This window comes from Brassica napus, assembly GCF_020379485.1.
Source record: "Brassica napus cultivar Da-Ae chromosome C5 unlocalized genomic scaffold, Da-Ae chrC05_Random_23, whole genome shotgun sequence".
NCBI classification, from domain to species: Eukaryota; Viridiplantae; Streptophyta; class Magnoliopsida; order Brassicales; family Brassicaceae; genus Brassica; species Brassica napus.
The window spans coordinates 10,919-21,134 of NW_026014275.1; the positions used below are offsets into that span (position 1 = coordinate 10,919).

The window sequence follows — 10,216 nt, forward strand, 5'->3', positions numbered from 1 at the left end:
CCTCAATGACAAGTTCGTGGAGCAATTCGCAAGTAGTAGGAGCCTGGAGAAGGCTTCAGACGGCCTCTACGAGATTCTTCAGCATCGGGTAGAACCCCTGCGAGATTACATAGTCCGTTTCAACCAATAAAAGGTGGTCGTTCCCGAGTGCAGCATTCCTACCGCGATCTCTGCCTTCAAAAGGGGCCTACTTCTAGATGGGGGCCTCTACAAAGAACTAACCATGTATCCCTGCAAGACCATGGAAGACGTGTTATCCAGGGCCTGGGCACAAGTGAAGTGGGAAGAAGACGTCGCTGGCCGCGCTAAAGCCCAGCCGAAGTAGGAACAAAAGTCAGCCCGATCAGACCAAGGAAATCAGGATGAAAGACCCTCCCAGAGAGCGACCAAGGACTCCATGAATAGAAATCGGGGCAGGTTCCAAAACCGACCCCTGGAAAAGGAGGAAGGAATGTCGGTATCTACTTGGCCCGACATCTCCCATCTCTTGATATCCGCACCGGAGCTAGTCAACGTCTTGAGGCAGATGGGCCAACAGGTCAAGTGGCGTCAGAAAATGAAGGCACCTGACTCGTTCCGGAACCCTGGTCTCTGTTGCGACTTCCATCGGGACCACGGTCACAAAACAGAAGACTGCGTCGCTCTAAGGATCAAGGTTAATGAACTACTCCAAAAGGGGCATCTCCTGGAATTCCTTTCAGAGAAAGCCAAGAACCATCTAAATAAAAAGGTGCCGGCGAAATCTGCTGGAGCTATACCCGACTCGCCATCTCGCCAGGACCAAGTGATCCATGTCATAACGGGAGGCTCAGAGATAAGTGGCGTGAGTCATGCAGCTGCCAAGAAAAGCACCCGCAACGCCAAGCACGGCATGGAGACGACCAAACCAAAGCGCTTGCTCCTAGGTACCGACGAAATAAGCTTCACGGGTAAGGAGCAGGAGATGATCCTGGCTCCCCACCATGATGCCCTGGTTATCTCACTCACCGTAGAAAACTGCTTGGTAAAAAGAATACTAGTGGACAATGGTAGCTCCAGCAACTTCATCTTCCAGACTGCGTACCAGGACCTAGGGCTGGAGGAAAGCGCCCTGACGCGCAAAATAACTCCACTCATTGTATTCAGCGGCGAAGTTAAGCAAACAGGCGGAGAGGTCAGTCTCCCAGTATACGCTGAAGGGATCAACATGTCTACCAAATTCCTGGTCGTCAACTGTCAATCAGCATACAACATAATCCTAGGACGATCCTGGATTCATGACATGGGAGCAATCCCTTCAACCCTTCATCAAATGGTGAAGTTCCCTACGCCCTGGGGCATCAGAATAATCAAGGGAGACCAGGAGAACTCTCGATTCTGCTACCAGACCACCCTAAAGGGAAAAACCAAGGTCTTATAGCAATTACAGAAGAGACCTCAGATCACGCAAACTCAGGGACCAGAGGTCAAGAAGGCGAATGGCGATCGTTTCAGAGGACGCGGACCCCGAATCATGTGAAGGACCACCTAAGGACCGGTGTCGACCGCTTCGCATGGTCTCACTCAAGGTTTTCCAAAGCGGTATCTGCTCAGAAGACATGGACCTCGCAAGATCCTGTCCTGCACCCCGCAAAGATCTCATCAGCTATCAACCAATGGTCTTGCAGATGAACAAGCGAGGCATGAGCACCGTGAGGAGACCTCCCCTGAAATCATACCGGACGGATCTGGGGCAGAGGGTACCCTGCCAACGGAGGACAAAGATCTCTAGCCAAGCCAGAGTTCTTCATATCTGGTCGCTCTGGTGGATGAATGCGACTACACATCTCATGTCCGTGCTGAGAACCTTCATCACCCGGAAACACTGGCCGCGAATCCCCAATAGCAAGAAAATCTACATAAGCTGGGGCACAAGACAAATCTCGGTCACGGTTCCTGGACCCAAGGGAGAAGCAGTACCCAGCAATGGAGAGAGGGACGACGCGCCAAGGAAGTACTCATATAATCCTCAAAACGACATGAAGTCCACCTCCCAGGAGGAAAGCGACAGATGGGTCCACATAACCCAGAGGACTGGTCCCGACCACGGAGCGCCGCCAGGGACCGCGGCAAGAAAGAGGAATCCTCCGCAGGGGCACTCAGCCAAACACCGAAACAGAGCCTACGGGCTGCATAATAAAGGTAAAACATGGCCCAACCACCGGGGTACCTCGCAAGCGGATGTCTTGTACGGTCTCCGGACGATGATTTTTATTACTTATTTATTATTTAAGCATTATGTTTCCTACTCCCATGTACGCTGCAACGTCTCCGGACAAAGCCTATGCAATAAAATAGTTTCGACTATAAAGAGTAATAGGAATATCATAATACTTAAAGGTGCAAACGAGCTGGATCTGGTCCAAGCGACCTCCGATCCTGGCCAACCCTTAACGAAAAAGTGGCACGACCAAAGAAAAACAAAACAGGTATGAGACATATGGTAGGAATGGGTCTGCGCGAGCCCGAGTATACCGTCAATACTACCTAAAACCCCTGTATAGCCTCAGGCATATCGGGGTCCTAAACTAAAACAAATACCCAAACATGAAAAGTACCTGTAATAAAACGCTACGTGCTAAATAATACAGGGGACACAAGGTATAATTGCAAAAGTACTGCGATAGCAGGGAGCAAAAGTGCAAAAGTCCGGGAGCACCCTATAATATCCTGCTTCTCCAGACGTGGAAAACAGCGTAAGCCTGACACTTGGGTTTTCACCCATACCAGCACCCTCTAAGTCTGATAGTGGCTTCCTGCAGAAGCAGCGTGCAGCACGGGAAATCGATAGTGGCAAGCTTCCGAGCGGCAGAATACGAAATCCCAACAGGTACCAATAGTGGCCTCCCCTAAGATGGCAGAATACAGTCCCTTGAAACTAATATTCCGGGTTCTGAGAAAGAACTCCGGCTCAGAAAGGCCCAAGGTCAAGAACCCATAGGTTCCTAAAAATTAAACCTCAGGGTCCACAGACTACGAGACCTATCGAAAACCTAAGGGTCCAGAGACTACGAGTCCTATCAAAACCTCAGGGTCCAGAACCCATGGGTTCCCAAGAAACAACCTCCGGGTCCTGAACCCATCAGTTCCCCAAGCGATCCTAGGGTCCAGGGCATAGGGAACCAGCCAAGAATTTAAAAGACCGAGGGTTCCAGGGAATCCCAGCACCCAAAGCCCATGCGGCTTGGATCTTACAAGAAGATCCCCAGAGAGCTTTCTCCACCCAACGCTTAGATTACTCGCGCAGTATTCATCAGCTCTCTAATTCATCTCCGTGAATCAATCTTCGAAACCCCGAGATCATTCCGCAACCTGCAAAGAAGGGCAATCACAGAAGCAAAGCCAAAACTCTGGGCTTAAAGGATGAAAGGTCCATCAAGAACAGAGGTCAAGGTCGAAAACAAGCAAGTGAGAGATGCAAAAACTCCAAAAGTATTTTTATGAAGCCACAATAGGGCCATTATTCAACAAAATCAAAATAAGCCACAAAGGGCCATTATTCCAGCAGAAAAAGGGGATATAGAAATACGAGTTCAGGAGGAAGATCCCCTAGGCCTCCTAGAAAAAAAAGGAATGGCGGGCTCATCTTCGAATGTGGGGAGCGGAGCATTCTTATTTTCGCCTCCTCCAGGGTAACCGCCTTGAATTGCTCCAAAGCCTTAACTAGATCCCACTGATTACTTTGTCCCTTCAACCATTCCCTAATCAAGTCCCACCGGCCAATGACTCTTGCCCCGTTTACGGCCATCACCATCTCAAGCTTGAGAGTCCCCATAGCTTCCTCTAACTCTGAGTTCCTCTTGCTAGTAGCCAGCGCATCAGCCGAAGATACCTCAGCAGTCCTCTCCAGATCCTTCACCTTATCCTTCAAATCACAGATCTCCATCTCCCGGGCTAGCCGCTGAGCTCTCTCCTCTGAAGCCTGACGTTTTAGATCCTCAAGTTCCTCTCGACTAGCCACTGGACTCTCGTTGGATAGTCGTTCACCAAGATGGAATAACTGAGAGATAGTCTGCACAAAAATTATACGCTCCTATAAGAATCTGGAGCAAAAGGAAGAATGTAAAGCGTACAACGACATACCCGGAGAAGCCCCCATTGAAGGGTGTGAACTACTTCCGATGGCTCCCCCGGCGGAAGAACAGTGCCGTCCTGAGGAAATACCTGCAGATTCAAATTGGACAAGGCCGTGGCAAGGATCCCCACAGAGCACGTAGCCTCGACCGACTGCTGCGACGATCGGGTCGCTATACCTCCACTTTGGGGCTTCTTAGTCTGGGCCAACGAGGGCGGTTCCATCTTCACTGTCACTAACTGACGGCTGCCGGTAATCACTACTTCATCCCCGGATGTCGTCCCACTTGCAGACCCTCTCCTCGCAGACTCCTTCTTTGCGGAGATCACCTTAGCTGCTTCCTGGTAAGCTGCAAAAGGGTCATTGACAGTTCCTTCGGACATGTTCCCTGCGTAAAGAAATCATCAGAAAGTCGAACAAGAGAATGATCATAAAAAGACGATGAAGATATGCTCACCCCAAAGGCTACTTCGATGCAACACGCTATTGCTAAGCAAAAAATTCACCTGGCGACGATCAAGGGGAAGCTGACGCGCCCGAAGAACGGTACTCTCCCCTTCCGGAAAAGCAGGGTGTGTTCCAGCTGCGAAAACAAAAAGGTTAAGAGACCAGAAAACGACAAAGCCTTGCCCACTTCAGACACCTACCTACAAAGTTCCATCGATAAGAATGCCTAGGAAGCCTCATAAACACGTATCGCTCCTGCCATTTCTTATTAAAAGCGGACCCCTTACGATCACTCTTTCGGAGTTCCTCTACAATGGGCAGGCCACTACGGGGACGAAGGTGAAACCGACCTTCTCCTCCATTAAGGGGGCCAAATGATAAGAAAACAAAACCTCGTTGATCCCAAAGGATAAGTGCTCTAGGTCGTCCAGGTTCTGAATAGCCACGAGAAGTCTCCAAGATGGAGGGTTCAGTTGAGAGGGAGAAATCTCGAAGAAACCGTACAAGCTTGCTATGAGCACGGGGATCACCCCTCTAAAGCCGGTGTCAAAGAAAGCTTTTTTAATGGTGATCTCCCCCAAAACATTGCTGGAAGCATGCTCCTCCGATGTGGGTACACGGAGGTCAACAAAGGAGGAAGAGAGTATTTCCGTCTCCATTCCACCAAATCATCCTCAACCACTGTCGAAGTAGGTCCCACTGGTGAAGGATACGCATATGTATACGCTAGCGGTAAGGGAGCCATCAAATCATACTCTGATCCCTCACCTGGATCAGGGAGCTATCAGATTGAGAAACTGGAGAGTCCACCCTTCTCCTCGAAGCAGCTCTGTCGGCCATCGTTGGAGTAGAAGAAGCAGAACACTTAGTCTTGGTTCAGGAAGATCCTATTTGATTGATCGTGGCTACAATAAGATAAGCAGGCACAAGCCTAGGATCGATTTAACTAAGTCAAATGCCAGTATAAGAAGGAAGAAAGAGTATATCTGAATCAAGGGTATTGATGAGCGAGAAACATGAAGAAAAGAGAAGCAGGAATGGAAGAATATATGCGAAACGAAGGAAAAGCCGTTGGGTATCTTCCCTAAGAAGTCGCATGCCGTAGCGGATCTTGGGCCACGGTATTTGGATTTCAAATTATTTCTTTTCTGCGAAAAAAAGAGGATATCGGTCAGATCTCCGATAATAAAGGAAGAAATCTCCCAAAAAAGGGAAGAAACGACGGAAAGCACTTTCCATATTGCCTATTAAGCAACCCGAGGAACTAATGGAACTCTGAGGACCACCCTACCAGCGTTACTTCTCCGGCCCAAAGGATTCCAATGCATATCGAAGACTTCGGTTCTCTCCAACAAGAACTCTCCCCAGCCTCATCATCTCCAGAAAATTCAAGACGCTACTATCAAGCTCCGACTAAGTAAGGTGGAACCGATCCTTGCCTGGGTTCAGAATGAGCTCCGGCTTGAGTGGAATCCAGGATAGCGAGACAGATGGACCGGAGTCCTGCCTAAGGGAAGCCTGCTGAGAATGAGCAACCCCGGTTGACTTGAGTGTACATGTTATTCCCCGAGTTTGATGACTAAATCGAGCAATAAGGGGTAAACTGTAAGGGAAAAATACCCCGGTATCATTTCCTCCAGCCTCCAGGCAAGACCCAGGCCCTCGGGTCCCCGATAAAGGAACGCTCCAGGTCCCCGCTAAAAGGAACCCTGGGACCAGTCCCAGGAACCGACCTCCCCTCCAAGAAATAGAAGATTTCCGATAAGAAGAACCTTCCATATTTCCGAATATGGAAGAGTTCGACCTAAGTCAAACCGACTTCAAGGCGATTATATAAGGGCTTCTCAGTCCCTTATATAATTGCCTTGAAGTCAGGCTTGCGCATACACATTCCTGCTTTATGTCTCATACCCGTTTTGATTCTTTCTGGGTGTGCCACTGTGGTCATGCCAGTTTTGTGAGGTTGGCCAGGATCGGAGGTCTCTGGAGACCTGATCCAGCTCGTATGCCCCTTTAAGTATATTGATTTCACCTATGCTTTTATAGTCGGAACTATTTTATTATAAGCTTTTTCCAGAGACGTTTAGCATACATAGGATTAGGAAATCATAATGCTTAAATAGTATATAGCAGTATAGAAATCATGATCCGGAGACCGTATTAAAAATGATAGGCTTTGAGGTGCAGGGGGTTCCAGCAGTTGGGTTGTATTTTACCTCTGCTATCTTGCAGCCTGTAGGCGCCTGCTCTCTGCACCTCGATGACCTTATAGGGTCCTTCCCACCCTGGGGTGAGTTTACCCGTTGTTTTTTCTGCTCGTTGTAGAACCCACTCCCCTTGCTGGAAGGTTCTGGTTCTGACTTTCTTATTGTACGTCATGGCGACGTTTGCTGGTAGGACCAGTTTCTCAGTCGAGCGGCCTCTCTTTTTTCGTCGAGCAGGTCGAGGCTTAGCGCCGTCAGCTCGTTATTCCCTCCTGAGAGGTAGATCCGGAGACCGTTGTTCTTACGTGCATCTCTGTAGGTACAATGGCCTCAGAGCCGTAGACTAGCGAGTAGGGGTTTCCCCTGTTGCTGGTTCAGGAGTGGTCTTGTAGGCCCAGAGGACTCCGTGTAGTTCTTCCGCCCACTTCCCGTGAGAGCCCTGCAGTCGCTTTTTAAGAATGTTGACCACTGTTTTGTTCGTGGACTCGGCTTGTCCGTTAGACTGGGGGTGTCGGGGTGTGGCGAAAGTTAGTTTTATGCCCCAGTCCTTGTAGAACTCCTTGAAGTTGTGGCTCGTGAACTGGGGTCCATTGTCGGTGACGATCTCATGGGGGACCCGGAAGCGAGTGATTACGTAAGTCCACAGGAACTTGTGGATATGGAGATCTGTTATGTGTGCTGAGCGCTTGCTTCGACCCACTTGGAGAAGTAGTCAGTGACTATCAGAAGGAAGACCTTCTACCCCGGCGCCAAGGGAATTCCCTCCCTCCCCTACTATATCCATGCCCCATTTTCTGAAGGGCCATGGTGAGCTTATGTTGAGGTTCTCTGGGGGAAGCTTGGAGACTGGAGCGTGCCTTTGGCACTGGTCGCAGTGCTTGGCTTGTCTGTCGGCGGCCTTCGTGGGCCAATAGTAACCGGCCCTTCTGGCTCTGAGCACCAGGCTTCGACCGCTAGAGTGGGATCCACAATCTCCTTCATGTAGTTCTACAAGGATTCTAGCGGCCCTCTCGGGTGTGACACACCTCAGATACGGACCAGAGAAAGATCTCCGGTACAGCTTCTCCTGGGAGATACAGTACCTCGCGGCTTACTTTTTGATCTTTCTGGCCTCGCTACGGTCTTCTGGGAGGATGTCGGCCTCCAAGTACCGGATTAGAGGGGTCATCCAGGTACCGGATTAGAGGGGTCATCCAGGTTTCACCTTCTTCGACGGCGGAGACCTCCTCTGACGGGGGTTCCTCCATGGTAGCTGGCCATTGAAGCACGAGCAAGGGGATACTCATCTTGCTATTCATTTCAAGGGCAGACCCTAGATTAGCCAGGGCATCGGCTTGTGAATTCTGTTCCCGGGGGATTTGAGTGAGCTTGCAGCTCTTGAACTTCTTGATTAGTCGCTGAGCGACCGCCAGATACTGGATCAGGCTGTCATCTTTTGCTTGGTACTCCCCTTGTACCTGGTTGATTATCAGCTGGTAGTCGACGAAGACCTGGATGTTTCTGCCCCCATTTAATGGGCGAGGGTTAGGCCTGCGATTAGGGCCTCCTACTCGCTTTTGTTGTTGGTTGCTTTGAAGTTGCATCTCACTGCCCTTGAGGCTGTGTTCCCTGTTGTGAGGTAAGCACTATCCCCACTCCAGCTCCTCTGATGTTGTTGGATCCATCAACGTGTAGGATCCATTCTCCCTCTTCCTTACTTTTGCCTCGGAGGCGTACCTCCTGCTCCAGAGCTAGGAGCAAGGAGGGAGCATTAGCCACGCACACGCTAGTATGCTAGGACCTGGGACTTATAGCCGTGGCGGTCGAAATATTACATCGTACTCCCCTAGTTCCACGGCCCATTTGGCTAGGCGTTCAGAGACTTCTGGTTTATGGAGGACCAACTTTACAGGGAAGGAGGTAATAACCACGATTGGATGAGCCTGGAAGAAGGGTCGGAGCTTGCGAGCGGCAACTATCAGGGCTAAGGCCAGCTTTTCTAGGTGGCTATAGCGGTCTCTGCGTCTAGGAGAGCCTTGCTTACATAATAGATTGGTAGCTGCTTGTTTTCCTCCTCGCGAACTAAGACGACGCGCACGGCGTGTTCGGAGACCGCTAGATATAGTAGCAGGACTTCACCGAGTAGTGGCTTGGACAAGAGAGGAGGAGTGGTGAGATACGATTTTAGCTCTTGGAGAGCGGATTCGCATTCTCTTGTCTCGCATTCGCATTCGGATTCGAATCCTTCGGATTCTTGAGAGTTCCAAAAAAGGTGTGAGATTTGTAGGAGAGTCTGGAGATGAACCTGCTCAAGGCTGCCATCCTTCCCGTTAGCTTTTGAACCTCCTTGACGTTCTTCGGGGAAGGGATTGAGTGAATCGCCCTGATTTGTTCCGGGTTGGCCTTGATGCCCCGGTGGGTCACGATGTACCCAAGGAACTTGCCAGAACTGACCCCAAATGATCATTTAGCCGGGTTGAACTTCATGTTATATTTCCTGAGGGTGGAGAAGGCTTGCTGAAGGTGAGATATGTGGTCTTCCGCTTCCAAGGATTTGACCAGCATGTCATCTATGTAGACCTCCATGGTTTTCCTGATTGGTCCGCGAACATCATGTTGACCAGTCGTTGATAGGTCGATCCTGCGTTCTTTAGGCCGAAAGAGGATGAGGTGCAGTAAAAAGAAGGGGACCGATGAAATATCAATAATTCATCAAGAGCTTCGATGGATTGCAAGGGCCGTCTGGACAGGACGTCGAGGAAGTGTCCGTGAAAGCTCATTGGAAAAAAACTTGTGCCAAAGGGGGGAAAACGAACCGGGGACGTTTTAACTTGGAATGAACCCCGACCGAAATAATAAAAATTGTGGATGGCGAGGAATGAAAGAGGTTAGCAGGAGGGGTGATTTGGAGGATCTAAAGTGGTGGCAAAATTTCGTCCCTTTTGAGGACGGTCTGAGTGTAGGAGGCACGTGAAAGACCGATGGTTAAAGGGATCGATCCCAGTCCAATCGGGGAAATGAAGAAAGCTGTTTAAGGAAAAAAAGGTACCAGTCTTCTCGGCAAGGCCTCGGGAAACGATAAGGAACGCTGTAGTCTCGGGAAGGTACCCGTGTATATTTCCGCGAAACTCCACGCATGACCCAGCGCTCGAGTCCCCGAAAAGGAACTCTCTTCCGATAAGAAAATCGTTGATAATGGAATATGGAAGGGAAGACCTTAATCTCCCGAACTTGAAGGCCGAAATAAGATTCAATCCGAAAAAAGACACCGTAAAAGGAATAGAGACGAGTATAGAAGGCTAGAATTAGGGTGAGCTCTTAAGACTTGAAACCCTGTTTGTGAGGTTGGGTCTGACGGCAAGGACACGGACATCTGGGGGTAACTAATCCAGGATCGTCACGAAAAAAAAGGTGAAAACATGATGCAATCCTGACTCAAGGACCATACCAAAAAATCTCTAACCAGGGAATCAGGGGGTTTGAAATGCTCTGT

At 49.7% G+C, this 10,216-nt stretch overlaps 1 protein-coding gene across 1 annotated transcript; it reads left to right on the forward strand.

The window, feature by feature from the left end:
• Positions 1–451: 451 nt before the first annotated feature.
• Positions 452–1,399, forward strand: LOC125594815. The gene has a single exon (XM_048770872.1). The coding sequence runs from the start codon at positions 452–454 to the stop codon at positions 1,397–1,399; it is 948 nt and encodes a 315-aa protein (XP_048626829.1).
• Positions 1,400–10,216: the final 8,817 nt, after the last annotated feature.

Bases quoted from the DNA above. Each gene is read 5' to 3' on its own strand.
- LOC125594815 (XM_048770872.1), top strand. From the start codon at position 452: ATGTCGGTATCTACTTGGCCCGACATCTCCCATCTCTTGATATCCGCA.